This window comes from Chiloscyllium plagiosum, unplaced genomic scaffold (genome assembly GCF_037043375.1).
Source record: "Chiloscyllium plagiosum isolate Xiang-an unplaced genomic scaffold, Cpla_swu_hap1 HiC_scaffold_10, whole genome shotgun sequence".
Lineage (NCBI taxonomy): Eukaryota > Metazoa > Chordata > Chondrichthyes > Orectolobiformes > Hemiscylliidae > Chiloscyllium > Chiloscyllium plagiosum.
In genome coordinates, this window is record NW_028270148.1 from 17,469,909 (window position 1) to 17,491,420 (window position 21,512).

The 21,512-nt window shown below is 39.3% G+C and overlaps 1 protein-coding gene across 5 annotated transcripts in view; it reads right to left on the reverse strand.

Moving 5' to 3' along the window:
* tarbp1 (TAR (HIV-1) RNA binding protein 1) overlaps positions 1–21,512 on the reverse strand; it is a 177,987-nt gene that overhangs the window by 116,955 nt on the left and 39,520 nt on the right. For all 5 annotated transcript variants that reach the window (XM_043695407.2, XM_043695409.2, XM_043695408.2 and 2 more), the window contains exons 10-12: positions 15,702–15,840; positions 11,109–11,208; positions 8,130–8,290 (exon numbers count right to left, since the gene is read on the reverse strand). In XM_043695407.2, coding sequence (XP_043551342.2) covers positions 8,130–8,290; positions 11,109–11,208; positions 15,702–15,840 — 400 coding nt within the window. The remainder of the gene's footprint in view (positions 1–8,129; positions 8,291–11,108; positions 11,209–15,701; positions 15,841–21,512) is intronic.

Below are 21,512 nucleotides of genomic sequence, written 5' to 3' on the forward strand. Positions count from 1 at the left end.
AGAAGCACTACAATAGCCAGATTAGATGTTCTGTTAACAAATGGCGTATGAAAAATAAGTAGGAGTTCAGAGGACTCTCAGCCTACCGATTTCCTGAGATAAGTTATTGTTACAGCACTCTTTGAAGCACACTTGTGTCTCCAAGAATGTAGGTTCCAATTTGTTTCTCCATTGCTGACTGACCACAGGGTCAGCAGGGACCAATCCAACCAATTACAATCAGCAAACACTGAAAAGTACTTCAGGGTGTGAAAGGTATGGTGTAAATGCAATGATTTTCTTTACACCACACAGAAGGTAGTCTTTCAATTTTCACATCATTGTATACCTATATTGAAATAATTTGCAAATTAAAACTGAAAAACATTGAACATTCATGTCAACTATAAAACAGACCTAAAGGGGGCAACGTTTTCACACAGAGACTGGTACATGTATGGAATGAGCTGCCGGAGGAAGTGGTGGAGGCTGGTACAATTACAACATTTAAAAGGCATCTGGATGGGTATATGAATAGGAAGGGTTTGGAAGGATATGGGCCGGGTACTGGCAGGTGGGAGATTGGGTTGGGATATCTGGCCGGCATGGACGGGTTGGACCAAAGGGTATGTTTCCATGCTGTACATCTAAGACTATAACTACTCAACTCCATATTTAAAAAATAATGCACAATTCCCAAATATATTAAAATGTCAATAAAATAAAAAGCTAATTAAAAGCTAATGATTATATTTCTTCCCTTCACACATCAACGTTTAGCAGCAATCGCAAGAAGTAGTAGTAGTTAACACCAATAATTACAAATGGTCACTGTGCTGTTCCTCACACCCGCAGAGATAAATAACATGAACAAGTTAATCTATTCTCTTCTCATCACACATATATAAAACCTGTCCTCAATTCTTGGTGAGACTACTATCTCAACACTGCAAATTTTGTTTTATAAATAGTTTTGCTCATAAGTCCACTACGCAAGAGATAGCCAACCACTCGTGGATTTCATAAAAACAAATGCTTCTAATTGCTGAAACATAAACTTACATTAAAATGGCTTATGCATGACTTGTTATTTGGCTTGTTGAAATAAGTGTTCTAAGTGACCTGCGAAAAAATTATCTAAAAATAAACCAGCTATTGACTTTTCTTTAAAAGAAAAAGCTATTCACAGTTTGGTCTCGTTTCTGTACTTTTTCAGGATGCCAACATTAGTGTCCACTGATCTTAACTTTTTTGACCATTTCTTTGTTCTCTTTCACTAGCCCCACAGTAATATTTTTAATGACTTGCAAACCTTTTTTATGATATTTGTACTGCATTTCTGATTGCCCCTTTTCAGCATCATAGCTGCCTGACTGCTTTTTATCAATACTGCCTTTGTTTTTTTTTTGGCTACTTACTCATCTATGTATAATCATTCACTATCTTTTAACATTAGTCTCCAAGCCCTTGGATATCATACCCCACAAACATTGCTCATATTAACAAATAAAAGACTTTGAACATCTGTATATCCATTCAATGGATTAACAAATTACAGTGACACATTTAGTTCTGACTTTGCTCTACAAAGAGTAATTATCTTTAGGTTTCAACACTATGGGAAATGAAGCCCACTACCAAATAATTTTAGCGGTCTTTATTCATATGTTCTTGCAAGAACAGGTGTCCCAAAGTAGGCACACTCCAGAATAAGATCAGCACATTTTTATACAGTTTCTTTGAGTCTCTCGGTTCTTCCCCTTTTACCTTATTGAGTTAGCATACAAAGCGTCAAACCTATCACAAGTATTCGTAACTCTCCGCCCTTGTTTACTTCTCCCCTTACTCTTTCTTCAGCGCCCCTTACCCATGTTTATTTCTTGCCTTATTTGGTTACCCTTATCCCATCCAGTTCCTTGTTTTTGACAAATTGCAGCTTGCTAGTCTAACCGTTTTACCACATCCCTCAGTGGTCTACCATTAGCGTGCACCCCCCTTCACTGCTAGCTGAGTATTATGTCTTCGGCGTACGTGACTTCTGCATTATGGCTTTTGCTAAAGCAACACTTCTTCTCCGATAGCCCACAGACTTCTGAGTACGTGACTTCTGCAGAAGCAATACTTACACACATCTTCTACAAACACAATGTGGAGATCCAGAATTAAACAGTCACAAAAACTTGTGGTCCGAGACCTGCCACTTTCTTCCTTCTGCAATACATCAGTTCCAAGGCTGCTATTTGTAACTGTGAAGAGACAAAATGCTGGAGAAACTCAGCAGGTTTGACTGCATTTGAAGAGAGAAAAACAGTTAACATTTTGAGTGCAATACAACTCTTCTTCAGAACGGAAGACTCATATTTGACTCAAAACATTAACTATGTTTCTCTCCACAGATACTGCCAGATGTGCTTAGTTCTCTTCCACCATTTTCTCCTTATTTCAGAGTTTCAGCATCCACAATATTTTGCTACAATTTGGAGACCTGTGTATTTGAGCATCTGAATATATGAAAGAATAACAAACATAATAGAAAAAGTGACAACATAAAGCCACTAGGATGTTACCAGAGATGGCGGGTTACGGGTATGAAGAAGGAAACTAGGGCCGTTTGGCGAGAGGCATAACAAGTCTTCATCTTTATTATCGTGCTTCCTCTCGAGACTGGGAGAAGCTTACTGACATCTGTTGAGATTTGAGATTCTTTGTGATGGAATTTTTAAAGTTGTTAGCTTTGCATCAGTATTCATTTTTGAACAGCTCGGACTTCTTAAATTATGCATTTTGCAAAACTTTAACACTCAGAGTATTAACAAAGTTATCAAGTGATGCCCTAACATATTTTTGTAATGCAAGGTATTTCTAGGTTAGACAGCTATAATTATTTCATTGCTTTGAAGATTAATTAATTTGCTTGTCTTTGCAGTTACTTCCATATTTAAGGGGTTATGATGGGCTAAAGTTTTGCCTTCAAACATGATTTGATTGTTTGTCCCAGAGTTGCAGTGTAATTTTAAAATTTACACTTCTTTTGTTATGCTTGTTATCATCAAGTTGACAATAATTCAACGAAGTTAATCAGTAACCCAGCATCCTGGCTTGCATGAACTATCCAACAGATGAACAAATTAGCAAGGTTTGTCATATCTTGAAAAATCTTGTGATCTAGTCAAGATATGTAAAATGTTCGCAAGATTTCAAAGGTTAGATTACAGAAAAAACATTTTCTCTGATGGGGAAATCTAGAACAAGGGGTCTTAATTTGATAATGTTACACGCTCACTGAAAATGTAATCAATACTAGGTCAACCAAATTTTTAAGACCAATAAAGATTTTTGTTAAATACATGTACCAAAAAGATACAGCCAAAAATATCTGAACGTCTAACACTACTGGTGCTCCTAATTTAGTGAAATGGATGATTTTTCTCTTAGATGCGTACGTCAAGGAATATGGCATACTATGACCCTCAGTTGGACTGGTTTGCCAAACATTCTGTGGTAAATTAGAAATTACTTGAGAAGACTTGCAGAACAGTTTCCATCTGTCACAAATGAGAAATTTGACAGGCTGGCATTCGAAAAGTTTAGCAACATTAGCAATGTTAATTTGTTGCAGATCAAAAAGCTGCAACATGGAGCCTGGATATATTTTAAAAGTGCATTGGGTTCACTGCTGGCAAGTATACTCTCTTTTTACACATACATTGCCATGGCGTAAACTTTGTTGACACAAATCACATTTCTTGCTCTTGGTTTCACAACAATCCTATCTTTCAGCTTCCACTTAGTTTGCCAAAAACGCAAAGAAAGCATGGTCTTTTATGGTAAACAACAAAAACCAAAGAACTGCAGACATTGGAAATCAGAAACAAAAACAATAATTGCCAGAAAAGCTCAGCAGGTCTAGCAGCAGCTGTGGAGAGAAAGTAGACTAGACATTTCAGATCCAGTGACGCTCCTTCAGAATGGATTGTAGCTGTGAAAAGGTTAAAGAGCGAGAACATTTGTTGGACAGACAAAGGAACAGTAAAGGTCAGCCAGGGAGAATTACTTGCTACTAATGGGGACCATTAGTAGCTGAAAATGGGTTGGTTGTGGTAGCAGTCCATGTGATGACAAGGCCTGGTGCGTGAAATCTGGGGTAAGGACATGGGAGAAAATGCTCAGGATCTAAAATTATTAAACACCATTTTGTGTCTTGAAAGCTGCAGGCACCCCAAGCAGAAATGAGATGCAGTTCTTCTAGCTTGCTCTGAGCTTTGCTGGAGCACTGCAGCAAGCCTGAGGCAATGATGCTGGCCTGGGAACACGGTGGTGTGTTGAAGTGGCAGGCAACAGGAAGCTCAGGGTCTTTTTGCACAAAATGTGTGCATATGCTCTTCCTACCTGCAGAGTCTCCACGCTCTAAGTACAAGACCCTGCAGATTAATATATGTAGGTTCCAGAATGTGAAAGAGCACCAAACTGCAATCCTGACTGATAATCCAAAATTGGTTGTCATGGTAATTCTTCACACACTTGAGATTATTCAACGAATGCTATCCAATCACAGAGTCACATCTAACATTGGAAACTGCGTTCAGAGTTTGACAAGTATGGACTGGCTATGTACTTTCAGTAACTTGGTTTTTGCTAACAGCCAAAATGATATGCCGTGCAGTCTACACAATGAGCATCACGCTGGAATTGGAACTCAAATACCACATTAATCATTTGCCTGATATGTAGAACGTCTTGGATTGATGGCTGTATCTTGTTTGTGAATAACACCACTCATGTTGCTACTGCACAACTGCAGCATGAAACAACTAGTTTCACTTAGCGTTCAAATTTTTGAGATACCACCCCTTTGATAATCTGAGATATACAGAGTACTTTTCAGAACTGACATGGATTTGGGCAATGCACTGCGAGTTTAATCATCGAATGAGGATAGACACTTGTAACAAATGGGTGATACTTTGTAAAAAAAATTTGTTCATGGGTTGTGACACCACTGGCTAGGCTAGCATTTACTGCCTGTATGTAATTGCCCCGACGGCATTTATGAGTCAACATTATGGAACTGGAATCACATATATGTCAGAGAAGCAAAGTATAATAGATTTTTTTTAAAAAGGATATCAGTGAACCAAATGGGTATTTCCAACAATTGACAATGATTACATGATCGCTCATAGGAGTAGTTTCTTTTAATATTTCAAATTCAAATTTTACCATTGGCCATGGGGTGTTTCTAATCCATGTCCCAAGAATATTAGCCTGAGATTCTGAACTACATGTCTCGTGACAATACCACAATGCCACCTCATCCTGTTATCTGGTACATGTGAATCTGCACTCGCCTGTAAGAAATGTCTTGCATGTCTTAATCGGTTCTACCCTGCATTCAAATATACTTTTTAAATGAGCAGTCAAATAAGTTCCCTTTCCTTGACATGCTTGTTGAGAAATCTGCCAGGGGGTTCTGTTGGATCATCTATTGCAAGTCTTCTTCAATGGTCCGTCTATACACAGATTCCTGCAGTTCCACACAATACTCATTTTGTAAGCTTACAGCTGAAATTGGGCGTATCCAAGCCATTCTGCAAAACAATAGCCATCCTGATCAGAACAGTTGCTTGGAATCTACTGCAGGCACACTGGGACTGGCAGATTGTACTGAATAGCATATCACTTTGGATATTTACAACAAGGACTCACCATACCACCCACCCTTATAGAATTATAAATAGAGCCCAACATTAAGTTTCAATGATTCTAACAGGACTAGACAGAATAAATGCAGGACCGATGTGCCCAATGACTGGGGAGTCCAGAACCAGGAATGTGTCTCAGGATACAGGGTAGGCCATTTAGGACAGAGGTAAGGAGAAATTTCTTCACACAAGTAGTAGTAAATGAATTAAATACAGTTCTTACAGATAATGAGAACAAAAGGTATAATGAGCAGCCATGATCATATTGAATAGTAGAGCAAGCTTGAAGGGCTAAATAGCAGACTTCACCTCCGAATTTCAATGTTTCTATGGTTGGAAAATATTTGCTAAATAATCCCAAGTATGCTAAAAATTACACTGACAAGCAATTTCAAGACTGTTTTTCAGACTCATGATGTGGTGCACAAGTGCATTCTGGAAGCTATATATATTGTTTGTATGATTTTTTTTACTAACAGAAAGAACACGTACACAGATTATGTCTTTTCCAACTTAACAAAATAGATTAGGCGCTGGTTGATTCCTCAAGACAATCCCTTTACCAATCAGAGTCAACCTGCCTGGTTTAAATTTTAACAAAACTTGGTTTAAATGACAGTCATCATCTAACTGATGTATTCTCCAATATAGTGCCTCTCCCAAATAAAGCTGAACGATCAACGATCAGCACCCTCATCTCATATAGCATAAAAATTGTATTTCTCTCTACGTCGACAAATTTCCTGATGAGTGCAAGACTTAAAAGTCTTGACAAACTGTCTTCTTTCAGTAATATTCATGTTCAAATCTATTGGGCAATGAAAGGGATGGGGAATGAAGGGATAAAAAAGAAAAACAAAATTCAGGGGAACCACGATTATTCAAAGGACAAGGACGGGAAGTATTTCGTTCGGTTAAATCAAATTCCGTATAACTGAATGCCGATTAACATAGTTTAGCCAAGCATTGGGACCTTGCGATCTTGCAGGACAATCCAATATTCGGATAATTGAGGTTCCTCTGTACTAAATAAAATGCTATATACCAAAATAGATAACATAATATTTTCCCACTTAAAAACGCTGATGAAAATTAATATTTTTGACATATATGAGAAGTAGCCACATTAATATACATTTCCACATCCGAAGAACACTCACTCTTCAGTACTGTCAGCAGTAAAATATTTACAGCTGCATTTTGTACAAATTTTGCAATTCAAATGGCCTAGAAGTTGAAAAGGAGCCTCCGAGCAGATTTCCTGTATTATGTAATCTTATATATCTCAATTCTTTTAAAAAAAGATGATTTGATAGTACAATACCTTGAATTAGCATAATCTCTAGTTAATGCAGGAAACAGCTAATAGGCCCATTACAATTTAGCCACTAACAAGTTAAATATAGAAACCCAACAATTATATTCCTCAAAATGGAAAGCATTACAATAATCCTTTCCTGCTTCATTAATACTTTGTCTTCTCTTTAAGTCCCAATGAAGAGACTTCCTAACTGTTTGAAAAAAAATTGGTATCCAGCAACAAAACTGTAAACATAACATGGATGTGGAGTTGCTATCATTTCCTTCTGTATGCACAGTTTAAAGGAAGGAGAGGATGTTCAATATTATTAAAATCAACTTGTGAATCTTAAATAGCACAGCCCAGTCCCAGAGGAAAATGCCGGATCTGAACATTGTGGAAGAAAATCTATTAGAAGGCGAGGAAATTTGTCAGTTAGTTACGGGCGACATGACTGGCCATCTTTGCTCCTTCTTGTCATTCCACATTTGCATACCTATTGCAGCAAAAATCTCAAACAAATGCAGAAAGGGTCAAAGACCCTGGGAAATCTTCAGTGCAGTGCATGGTACAGGATGCTTGGTATTTCCATGAACACACAACATTCCATCCCAACTCTCCTAATGTGATTCTGAGTGAAACAGTAGGAATAAGGAGACTGCCAAACATAATCTGACTGCTTCATCATCTTCACTCCTGTGCAGAGGCTCTGAGATCATCAGAACTTCACCATTCAAGTTTAACTTCCAAGTCCAGACTACTGAAAAAGCCCCTGATCAGCACAGAGCCTTCTCACCTCAGCAAGTATGTTTGGAGGATAGCTAGAACCACACTTGAGTTAAGGCAGAAAAAGTGAAACCACCCCGAATTTCTGCTCTTGTTCACCAACTGTCACAGCCTGATGGAAACACAACCAGGTGGATGGTAAATAAGAAATGAAAAGACTCTGACATGAATAAAGGACATAAAGCAAAGAGGGTAGTGGTATCCAGAAGCTATCCATCAAGGCAGTAAAACATTCAGCACAGAGACCGACACAGAGAGAGACAAAAGAAAAAAAGAAAAATTGCAAAGAAAGCACATTATTTGAAGCCTTCAAAAACTTTAAGCCTGCTAATAGAGATTAATATCTTAAGGGGTAAACCAACCTTCTGGTTTTGTGGGGCGTTTTGGGACAGACATCTCCATCAGCTTCAATAACAGCTGCAGGCTCTTATCTGCTTTCAGCACAGGTAAATAGGCATGGGTAGTCAGCTTCTTTAAAGCATTCAGAAGGGGTTGCAAGAAACAATCCAAGGCCTTCTGATCCCTTCCATTAAATAAAAGGAAAAACATGGGCCATCAATTCAGAAAATTCATGGAAATTATGGTTGCAGAAGTTTAAATACCTTCAAAAAGTCAAAGATTTTACTCTAGCCTCTTATCCATGTTCTACATTAATTATGCAACACCAAATATTTGACAAATTAAATTTGGATAGCATTTATACAACAAGTTACTTAAGTAAAAATGCAAAGCAAAAAAACGTTCTATGTTATGGCATTTTTTTCATTTTTTTGACACAAATAGACATGTTTTATCTTCATTATTCCAGAATACAGCACACGAATAGCACTGCCAAACACTGGCCTCCACACTCACCAACAAGTTAATCTCGTATAATTAGATCGTGATAGGGATTAATTAATTTAGTCTACCATCCGTACCCCATTCACTACAACTTTTCTCAGACACAAATCTCCTAAATTATGCCCTAAAGCATGCCATCTTGCTGAGATCCATGTATCCATCATGAATAACATAACCCTTTACAGGGCGAGCGCCAAACAAGGGATACAACCTAAAAGAATTGAGTTAGATTCTTCAGAGGTGATGCGTAAAGCACTTCACATACAAATAGTAACTTAAATCTGGAACTCTCTAAAAACATGTTGAGTATAGGAATCAATTGGAAATTTCAAAACTTGAGACCAGGAAGTTTGGTAAAGTTATTATGGGACATGGAGCCGAGATACATATTAGCAATGATCTAATTTATGAGTGGAAAAGGCTTGAGGAGTGAATTCCTCTTCCCATCATCAAGTTCCAAAGTAAAAAGTAATCAAGTACTTTTTCTTTTCTTTGAAGATTCTTCCCAAACTGGCAATTTTCTTCACCAACGTCTCCTTTGTTGCTCTCTCTGCAATCTAAAAATTCATTTTTTAAAATTGTATTATGTATTATCTGATCTTAAACTACAGAAGGTTATGAAGCTTTGCATGGTCTTGCCTTGGAGTGGGCACAGTGGGACAGGGTTGGGGAAGAAATGAAATACAACGGGGAGGCAATCTAAGGAGTGGTATACAGATTGTTGGAATTTAAAGCAGTGGACTCTTTAAACTAACACAATTAAAAAGTATCAGTCATAGAGGTGTACAGCACGGAAACAGACCCTTCTGTCCAACCAGTCTATGCCAACCAGATATCCCAACCCAATCTAGTCCCACCTGCCAGCACCCAGCCCATATCCCTCCAAACCCTTCCTATTCATATACCCATCCAGCCTCCACCACTTTCTCTTGCAGCTCATTCCATACACATACCACCCAGAGTGAAAAAGGTGCCCCTTAGGTCTCTTTTCTATCTTTCCCCTCTCACCCTAAACCTATGCCCTCTAATTCTGGACTCCCCCACTCCAGGGAAAAGACTTTGCCTATTTATCCTATTAATGCCCCTCATGATTTTATAAATGTCTATAAAGTCACCCCTCAGCCTGTGACACTCCAGGGAAAACAGCCATAGCCTATTCAACCTCTCCCTACAACTCAGGTCCTCCAACCCTGGCAATATCTTTGTAAATCTTTTCTGAACCCTTTCAAGTTTCACAACATCTTTCCGATAGGGAGACCAGAATTGCACACAATATTCCAACAGTGGCCTAACCAATGTCCTGTACAGCAGCAACATTACCTCCTTACTCCTGAACTCAATACCTGACCAATAAAGGAAAGCATACCAAACGCCTTCTTCACTATCCTATCTACCTGTGACTCCACTTTCAAGGAGCTATGAACCTGCACTTTGAGGTCTCTTTGTTCAGCAACAATCCCGAGGACCTTACCATTAAGTGTATAAGTCCTGCTTTCCCAAAATGTAGCACCTCACATTTATCTAAATTAAACCCCATCTGTCACTTCTCAGCCCATTGGCCCATCTGATTAAGATCCCGTTGTAATCTGAGGTAACCTTCTTCACTGTTCACTACACCTCCAATTTTGGTGTCATCTGAAAACTTACTATCTATACCTCTTAGGCTCACATCCAAATCATTTATGTAAATGACAAAAAGTAGTGGACCCAGCACCAATTCTTGTGGCACTGCACTGGTCACAGGCCTCCAGTCTGAAAAACAATCCTCCTCCACCATCCTCTGTCTTCTACCTTTGAGCCAGTTCTGTATCCAAATGGCTAGTTCTCCCTGTATTCCATGAGATCTAACCTTGCTCACCAGTCTCCCATGGGGAACCTTGTCGAACGCCTTACTGAAGCCCATATAGATCACATCTACCGCTCTGCCCTCATCAATCCTCTTTGTTACCTCTTCAAAAAACTCAATCAAGTTTGAGAGACCTGATTTCCCACGCATAAAGCCAGGCTGACTATCCCTAATCAGTCCTTGATTTTCCAAATACATGTACATCCTGTCCATCAGGACACCCACCACCGACGTCAGGCTCACTGGTCTATCTAGTTCCCTGGCTTGTCTTTACCACCCTTAAACACTGGCACCACGTTAGCCAACCTCCAGTCGTCCGGCCCCTCACCTATTATACACCTCTTTTCTGATACTCAAATCAGTTTGGCTTTCTCCCCCCAGTATGTTCAACAATGAAAACCCAAATCCAGAATGACAAAAATCCACAATTATGCCGCAGGTTCTCTTTCATTGCTCAATTTGACAGGAGAAAAAACCCAACACTGTAATGGTGTAGACTAATCACTGACTGAAATTAATTCTACCCTTTCACTCAAGTTCATGAACAATGACCCACAAACAGACCAAAAAATACCAGCAAACATATGCAAACAGGTTGTTTACAATTTATGGTTTTGATTACTAAATACTCATTTAGAATAACAGACTCTACCCTGGAGTGTCATACTGCCCTTCGACGTCAGCAGCAAGGAGAATCATCCGGGCAACAAGTTGGGCCTCAAACCAGTCTGGCATTAAACTGGCATTTTCTCCTAGTTATGAAGAAAGCACAGTAAATGCATGTTAAATGTAATACATGTTGCATGAAACAGATCTGCAGCATTCAGGTTGGTTGGTCAATAAGATTCTATTTTAGATAAAGCATCCAGGTGGCTCACAGACTCTTCCCTCGTCTAACAATGAGGTTTGCTGCTAATTTACCACTTTTTGGACAAGGGCTGGCGTGAGAGAAACGGCCAGACTAAATTAAGACAAGAAACATTCCATCTATGTCGTGTTGCAAACTCTACAGATTGCACCTTCTGCAAGATTTAAGCTGCATATACTGACCATGTTTCCTCAAGTTAAAAGAGGGAAGCAAGGCTTACAATTTAAATCAATGCAGGGAGCCACTCAATACTTCAGCTTTGTTTGCTTTCATGGAACAAACTAAATTGTGTAGGTGTAGAGATGAGGAAGTACTCAGCATCAGAACTAGCAGTTCACAATGTGACTGCTCACTTATCACAGGAACAGCATTACGTGCCCCATTGTTTATCACTCATTTCTCGGATTGACTGAAATAAAAGGCAAAACAAGTTGGAAGAAACTAAAATACTTAAAGCTATAATACTGCAAATAGAGTCTTTTGATGAGCTTATGAATATAATCCTCTGCACTTCTGGAACCATACAACACCAAAGCAGCCACCTATTCTATTAAGATTAGAGTGGCGCTGGAAAAGCACAACAGGTCAGGCAGCATCGGAGGAGAAGGAAAATCGATGTTTCAGGCAAAACGTCGATTTTCCTGCTCCTCAGATGCTGCTTGACTTACTGTGCTTTTCCAGCACCACTCTAATCTTGACTAAAATCGCCAGCATCTGCAGTCCTCACTTTCTCCTACTTATTAAATTAAATCTATGCTGGATATTTGATAAACCATTTCCAAATTAATTGCCTGTCTTGGTTTCTCTGCATGGCTTATATCATCATGCATTTCAAATATTTATGAAATATTCCCACAGAAGGCACAATAGTGTCAGCTTCTCCATGATTTAATATCCATAGGACAGCACGAAAAGTGAACATCACTTTCAATTTTGGCTGATACTCCCCTACTATCTCAGGTTATCATTAGTTCTCAGTCATGTATTAGGTTTTAATTTTCCATTCTTTCCTCTCTTCCCCCTTCCCAAGTAAGAAATAGGTTTTGCAGTTTTTGGTGCCAACGTCTTCGCCCTCTTGACTTCCTAATCTCAGGACTCTAGGACATCTATTGGTGCTGTCAAAAGTATCTCCATTTAGAAAAGCTTAATGAATTTGGTTGAGTGGGCAGTATCTCAATTACTCCAAATATACTACCATATATTCAACAGATGAAATCTGTACAATGTTAACCTGTTGGATCAAAAAGCATGTGGTGAATTTAACTGAAGTTGCAGTTTCTGACCAGACATGATTTAGAATCAGCAATCCTACAGAAGTTGCTAATGGTTCATTGTATTCTTTAATATGCGGTGCAGTTCCAAGTCAGTGCAAAATTTATTGTGTACCAGTCGGGAAACCTAGGTATCAGCAATATCTTATAACACTCCAATAACAAAATTCTGTAAATTTGTATTTCACTTTTTTAAAACATAGTACACATTGCATTTATTGAATATGTTGAAGAATTATTTGGAGGAATGGAGATATTGCCCACTTAACCAAATTCATTCAGCTTTGCATCTCATAAAGATGACTAGATTAAGATAAAGAAAAAAGTCACAATGGTGTTCTTTTGAGACATTAACTCTGATCCAGTATTGAGGCTTTACACAGAATCTGACTCATGCTATATCTCCTCTGGGAATGCTTAACACTGACATTAAGTTCTCAAAATAGAAAAACGCTCTACTTTTCAATGTTACCATTCCTACAGAGTTGAGGAAGAGAAAAATCAGAACACACAAAACACTGCTGTCTAATGATGCACATGGCAAGTTTGGAAGGTTATAAATTATGTATAAGCAGAATCTCTTGTGTAATACAACTGGCTTTTGCTGAAAGAAATTTTCTTTAATACTTTATATGGCTTTGCAGTGTCTGGCCTCTGACTTTGCTCTATATCACAGATGACAATGAGGATGAGGTCAAAGTACAGAAATGTTTCTCGTCAGCATCCCCATCTCAGGAATGTTTTTTGGCTGATCAGCCCATACTTGCAAGTTTCAGAAAAGTATATCCACCATGAGATGCAATTCTGCCAGTGGAAATCATTTCTTTAATAATCCAGACTGTCCTAAGAGTTACACTGGAAGCCAATGTAAGATCACCAACAGGGCCCTCAGCAGAATTTGTACATACATGACAGCTTTCTTTTACAAAAATTATAATGTTAACAGCCAATCTCTATGACATCCCTTTAGCAATTCAGAATTTAGGAGAAAGTGAGGAATCCAGATGTGGAGATCAGAGTCGGGAGTGTGATGCTAGAAAAGCACAACAGGTCAGGCAGAATCAGAGAAGCAGGATAATCAATGTTTCGGGCATAATGCCTGATGAAGGGCTTATGCCCGGAACATTGACTCTCCTGCTCCTCGATGCTGCCTCACCTGCTGCGCTTTTCCAGCACCACACTCTCAACTCACAATTTCAACTATAAGGAATAGAAGCAGAATTAGACCATTGGATCTACTCCACCATTCAATCATGCCAGCTACATTCCTCAACTCCATTTCTCCTACCTGCTCCATGTAACACTTGATCCTCTTACTAGCTGAGAACCTCAACTACCTCTGTCTCAAATACTTGGCCTCCACAGTCTTCTGCAACAATGGGTTCCCCAGATTAACCACCCCCTCACTGAAAAAGATTCCTCCTCATCTCAGTTCTCAAGGATCGTGCCTTCACTCTGAGGCTATGCCCTTGGGTCCTGGTCTCTCCTACTAGTGGAAACATCTTTTCTACATTGAGTCTATCCAGGCCTCTCAGTATTCTCTAAGTTTCAATCAGATGTCCTCTCATCCTTCTCAATGCCAATAAGTCCAGACTCAAATTTAAAAATTTTGTTTCAGAATTAAGATTGACAGCTAAACATCTTGACTGCATCTCCATTCCAATAATGGCCCAGCCAATCGCACACGCTCATTACACAATAATGTCTCTTTTTCTAAGTGTTTCTGGCATCATAGTTTCGATGAATATAAAATGAAAACTTCAACTTCTTCTCCCCTTTTAGCATTTTGTTTCATTTGTTCACTGTCTCTAACCATCACTAATTGTCCTGGAGAAGGTGAAGAAGATCTTCTTTCTTGATCCACTGCATTTTGTTGGGTTGTATGAACATCTACAGTACTAGTAGGAAATGAACTCCAAGGTTTTGACTCTGTAGTGAAATAATGGTGATACAATTCCAGATCAGGATAGTCTGAGGTTTGGAAGGGAACATTGCACATGATGTCTCTACACATCTGCTGCCCTTGTCCCTCCAAGCAGTAGAGGTCATATGCTCAGAAAGCACTGTGAAAGAGCCTTGGCAAGTTATTGCAGCGCATGTTGTAGACAATACATATGACTGTCACTGAGACAGTGGTGGAGGAAGTGAATGTTTAAACTGAATGGGGTGCCAATCAAGTGGGCAGTTTTGTCCTAGGTGGCATTGAGCTTAAGCATGCAATTGGGTTTGCTCTCATCCAAGCAAGTGGAGAGTTGTCATTACACTAATGGTTTGTGCCTTGTAGATAGTGACAGGCGCTGGGGAGACATGAGATGAATTACTTGCCACATAATTCTCAGTCTCCAAAGTGCTCTTTTTACATTTGTATAGCTTGTCCAGTTATCTTCTACAGGACTCAGGCACTGGTAATGCCATGGAATGCTTAAATTCTCTTTCAAAGATTGTCAATGCCTGACACTTGTGACATGTAAACATTAGCAACATTTCTCAGCCTAAGCCTGAATGTCTTGATCCATTAAGACACAGACTGTTTCAGTACCTGACAAATTCTGAACGGTGCTGATGATTGCACACTCTGGCTTTTTACTGGAGGAAAGCTTATTGATTAGGCAGTTGAAGATGCTGGGGCCTTGGATATCACCTGATATCTTGCAGTGGTGCCCTCAGACTGAAATGACAGATCTTACAACTATTTCTCTTAGTGCCTCCAACTCTCCAAGACTTTTGTTACCATCCTCAGTCAGATGTCAAGGCCAGCCATTCTTACTTCTAACTTCTTACACAAAAGGGGGCAGGAAGCAGAAGTGTGAAACATCTCCCACAAAAAGCAGTCTGTCAATATGAATTCAATTTTAAATCTGAGACCAATAACTTTTTTTTGACTAGATAGAAGTATAAAAAGATTATGTACCTAACATAGTTCTACTCTGTTAGGATACAGATCAACCGTAGTGTCATTCAATAGGGAAGGCGGCTCAAGGATCAAATGGTCTATTCTTCTTTCTACGGTCCATTCATAGGCAACCCTCTCAATTGGTGACTGATGTATAGTACAGAACTCAATACAAAATACAAATGACAAAACAACTCAAAGTAAGCCTTTTACCTTCAGTCACTGGAACCTTCAGGTACTGTTCCACTAGATTCTGAACATAGAAACTTAAGGCAGATCTTTCAAGATGCAGTTCAGCAGCACCTTCTTCAGGCCTGAAATTTCTGTCATTATTATGTAACCATTCGCATAACTGAAATAAAAATCCACAAGAACCAAGAAATTAGGTTAAATTGTGACAAATGATTGTAATGTATCATTAATAATACATTAAGAAATTACTTAGTCAAGTTCAAAGGTACATTTGAAACAGTCCGTTGTTTCCACCCAGAGTTAGTGAAGAACAAAACAGGTTTGGTTCCTTCTCGACTGGACCATAAAAGGTGTGGATGTCAGGTGATGCAGATCTGGGCTGCACAACCCAGAATGCATGAGGTTGTGCTGCGCATCTTTTAGGTTCAGCCAAGAACAACAGTGCTGGAATGTTCTGAGCGACTATCATTCCTCGTTAACTAACAGGAAAGGTGGTGAGATAAACAGCAGAAAATTGCGAGAAGAAAATGCTAACCCAAGGTCTGAGCTCCTAGTTATACTGTCAAATGAAAATGAATAGTTTCAAACCTCACCACATTACAGGCTATCTGACAACCTTTTGCTTAAATCAGTTAAATTAGCTTGTATTACTTGGCAACCTCTCTGCATCCTTCTCAGGATCCTTTCTCATCTGTGCATTATCAGAAAACTTAGAAACATGACACTCAGTCCCTTCATCCAAGTCTTTAACATAGACTATAAAATTTAAAACTCAAACACTGTCACTTATGTCTCTGTAGATATTGCCATCCCAAAAAATGTCTTCCTCATCCCTTCTCTATATTCTGTACATTAACCAATTTCAAATCCATGTTAATATTCACGAGTTTGAAGAAGATTTGTAGCTCAGGTTGAGGTTCTGGATGTAGGTTTGCTTGCCGAGCTGGAAGGTTCGTTTTCAGATGTTTCGTCACCATACTCGGTAATATCATCAGTGAGCCTCTGGTGACGCTCTGGTGTTATGGCCTGCTTCCTATTTGTGTGTTTAGGTTTCCTTAGGTTGGTGATGTCATTTTCTGAGATGTCATTTCCTGTTCTTTTTCTCAAATGGTGATAGATGGGATGCAAATCAATGTGGTTTGTTGATAGAGTTCCAGTTGGAATACCATGCTTCTAGGAATTCTTGTGCATGTCCCTGTTTGGCTTGTCCTTGGATGGATGTGTTGTCCCAGTCAAAGTGGGTATCCTTCCTCATCTGTATGTAAGGATACTAGTGACAGTGGGTCATGTCTTTTTGTGGCTAGTTGATGTTCATTTCTCCTGGTGACTAGTTTTCTGCCTGCCAGAAAGCGGGCTGTAACACCGGCGCTTTACCAGAGGCTCACTGATGATGTTACCTAGTGTGGTTATGAAGCATTTGAAAATGAACCTTACAGCTCAGCGAGCAAACTGACATCCATGTTAATATATTCACCCGAAATCAGAAACCCTAATCTTGAGCAACAATCTTTCGTCACTTTATTTACTGCCTTCCAAAAATCCAAAATATGCTGCATTCTCAGATTACCTCATTTCTACCTTGCTAGTGATATCCTCAAAAAAAGTGAAGAAATTTGTCAAAACATCACGTCCCCTTGACAATACTGTGTTGATCCTGCATAATCAGAGTGATTTTTTAACTAACATGTTACCAGTTCTTTAACAGGTTTAAAAATTTTCCAAACCACTGATGTCAGGAAAAATTGTCTATACTCTGCTTGGTCCAAAGAAAAGTCCTTTTGTTTCAGCTAGTAGTTGTAGACATTATGCCTTCCTCATTAGAAGATCATAGGCTCAAATCCTATTCCAGAGTCTTAAGCACAATCTCATACAGACTACACCCACATTAGAGGAATTCTACATTGTTGGATAAATAGCTCCTGGTATGAAACATCAAACCAAGACCTTGCTTAGCCTCAAGCAGCAATGCACTTTACAGAATAATAGGAATACAGCAACTGCTTAAATGAAAAAAAAGTCCAATTCATCTGGTTCACATTCCACTGTCATTGTCGTTAAATGAGAAAATAACATTGGATTATTGACTAATTTTAATCAATTAATCTACAACTTGTATAAACATGGCAGGTTTTCGACAGTAAAAACATACTAAGACTCTTCACAGGAGCACATTCACATGACTGGTGAGAGCGGGTCAAAGAAATTCCCCAATAATATTTGATCAAAAATGTAAAATTTTTAGTGCCATTTCTTAAATTTTAAAATTTCAAAAGAAGCCAATATTATTAAACACAACTGAGCAAGTACTGCAATGTCAGAGATAACATCTTTCCAATGAGGCATTAAACCAAAGTCCTGGCTGTTCTCCCAGTCAGATGCAAAATATCTGATGGCATTTTTTGAGTAGGACCAGAGGAGTTATTACTTATGTCCTAGCCAATGTTTATTTCTCAATGCACATCACAGAAATCAATTATTTTCTAAACAGAGAAAGGCTTCAGAATCCTAGTTCAGGATTCTCTAACATGCAAGTTCATTGACAGTAAGGCAAATGCAATGTTAGCATGCATTTCAAAAGGACTAGAATACAAAAGCAGAGATATACTGCTGAGGCTGAACAAGGAGTCTGGTCAGACTGCATTTGGAATACTGTGTGCAGTGTGGCCCTGTATCTCAGAAAAGATGTGCTGGCCTTGGAGGAGATCCAGAGGAGGTTTACAGCAATGATTCAGGATGAAGAGTTTGTCATATTAGGAGCAATTGAGGACTCTGGATCAATAGGGGAGAGTGAGTGCTGGAGATCAGAGTCAAAAAGTGTGATTCTGGAAAAGCACAACCAGTCAGGCAGCATCCAAGCTGCAGGAGAGTCAATGTTTCGACCATAAGCTCTTCATCAGGAATGTCTCTGTAGTTTAGAAGATTGAAGGCAGACCTTAACAGAATACTGAGAGGGCCGGATAGAATGGGCATGGATAAGATGTTTCAACTAGTAGGAGAGACTAGGACCCGAGGACACAGCCTCAGATTGAAGGAATAATCCCTTAGAATGGAGACGAGCAGGATTTCTTCAGTCAGAAGGTGGTTAACCTGTGAAACTCATGGCCTCTGCAATGGCCTATGGCAGAGTCATTGAGTGTATTTAAGACAGAGACAGATAGATTCTCGATTGGTGAGGGCATCCAGGGGAGAAGGCAGGAGAATGATCTTCAGATAAATATCGGCCATGATCAAATGGTGGAGCAGACTCCATAGGCAGAGTGGCCTAATACTACAATTATATCTTATGGTTTAAATATCACATTGCTGCCTGTTTGATCTTGTTGCACACTCCAACATTACTATATGAATTGCAAAGTGCTTCAGATATCCTGTGGTTGAGAAATGCACAATGTAAAAGCAAGTCTTTTTTGGGTCGTAAATTTATGGTGATCAAATAACCAATACATAGAATCTCTACAGTGTGGAAACAGGCCATTTGGTCCAACAAGGCCACACCGACCCTCCAAAGAGTAACCCACCCAGATCCATTCCACTGCCCTATTACTCTACATTTCCCCTGACTAATGCACCTAACCTACACATCCCTGAATGCTGTTAGCAATTTAGCATGGCCAATTTACCTAACCTGCACATCATTGCACTGTGGGAGGAAAGTGGAGCACCCGGAGGAAACCCATGCAGACACAGGGAGAACATGCAAATTCCACACAGACAGTCGCTCGAGACTGGAATTGAACCCGGGTCCCAGGTGCTGTGAGGCAGCAGTGCTAACCACTGTGCCACTAATAGGGCACATCCAAAGATATGCAGATTAGATGAATTGGCCATGCTAAATTGCTTGCAGTGTTAGGTGAAGGGGTAAGTGTAGGGTTGCTCTTTGGAGGGTCGGTGTGGACTTGTTGGGCCAAAGGGCCTGTTTCCACACTAAGTAATCTAAATCTAAATACAGTTGTTTCTTTGAGGCAATTTGAGAATGTGACTAAAGTACTGAACAAAATAGAAATTATAAACTCGTATAAAATATTGTCCATTATACTCCATTTTGCATCAATACAATGCACTTAGAATTTTTTCTGGGGGGAGGGGGATGAGTAGAGAATTATAGGCATCGTATTCCAGAGCTGCAGTGCCTTCCAGTTCCTGCCGATGGTGTCACTGAGCATAATTATGATCAGCAGACCAGCAGCACCACCAGCAGGAACAAAATGGTATGACTGGATTGTTAAACACAGACTCACCTTACTGGTAGCAGGTTTGTGTGAATCTGCAAACGAAATGGACCAAGTGCCTTATGCCATTAATTATATTGCTCCAAACTTTCTTGGACATCAGCATCTCACTGCTGTTACCCTCACAGAAGAAGTCAGAAGTTAATCATAGCTCCTGCTCCCAATTAACAAAGCAACGGCCATCGTTATTTTTCTGCTTCCACTCAAACATTGAACCAACAGCTCTGGAGGTTTGCTGTAGTACCACGGACCAATATTAAAAAGAATATTGGAACAGGAGTAGGCCATCAACCCCATGCGCTTGTTTTGCCATATGTCTTAACTCCACGTACCTATGCTAGTTCTGCAACCCTGTCTAACAAAATGCTGCTAATCTCAGTTATAATATTTCAAATTAATTGTGCAGTTGCATGTTTTTGAGAAAGTTCTACATGTTCAAAATCCTTTGTGTAAAGAAATGTTTCCTGACATCACCTCTAAATGACCGTAATATTGAGGTTTTATCTTCCTGCTCAGGATTCACCACTTGGAAGAAACATTGTATCTTGTGATGATGCTGCTCCTTTAACAAGGTTAGGTTGCCCTTGGTTTATTTTTCAGAAGGGTGTAAAGACATCGACTCCAAAATGTTCAGGTTTGAATGGTTTTAGGGCCAATTTGATTATAGCTAACATATACTGCCTCAGGCAAAATCTTTTCAAGTTTTTTTAAAAAACTACTTGTACAATGAAAGGGGCATGGCCAGTTCTCCCAGTCCAGTTTTTCTCTGGTTTGGTTTCATTTTAGCAGTCTCGCTGTTCACTGAAAGCAGTCAGTTTTGAAGCAGGTCCATGCTGATCCTCTCTCTCTCTCTCTCTCTGACATCTCTCCTCTAAGATCCTGTGTTTGATTTTTCCTTTTGTCAAGGAGTGTTTATGGGAATTGTTGCATGTATTTGGAACAGCATCATTAAATTGGGATAGTCTGTTAGGTTTTCTGATAGGATAAGTTATTCGGTATTCTGTTCTATTTTGTTTGTGTTTCATTCAGTAATCTTGTAAATAAATTCTGTTTTGTTTGAAACTAAGTGGTTTGACCAGCTGCATCACTCCTGGAATATCCACTATGCACCTGCATAAACAACTAGCAAAGTTAGGGTCTGGGCTACTTTCTTGAAATGTTTTAAGGAGGTCTGGCCTAGTCCATAACAATCTGTAGCTAAAATATCAAATCCTTCAATCATCTAGGAGAACCCATAATCAGATCACACATTAATTCCCTAGATTAAATAAACTACAAGAACAGAGCAGCTTTATTTTGCAGGGTTTGGGACTCTTAGGAGAACTTGGCACAGACCACACATGAAACTTGCCTACTGACCTGAATATGCAATTCTTGATCAAGATTGGGAAATGATCCAAGTAAATTGGATCTTTCTTTTCATCAATGCAGTGCTGCAGACTTGGGAGTTAACTGAGAAATATAGTGACACCTACGGACTTTACAAATCCAAACAAAAACATACTTTTATACCGGTGACCACCTGAAATCATGCCATTAAAAGGATGAGCTGCTTTTCCTACACAATCCAACATGCAGAAGCATACGTCTGAAACTACATGTC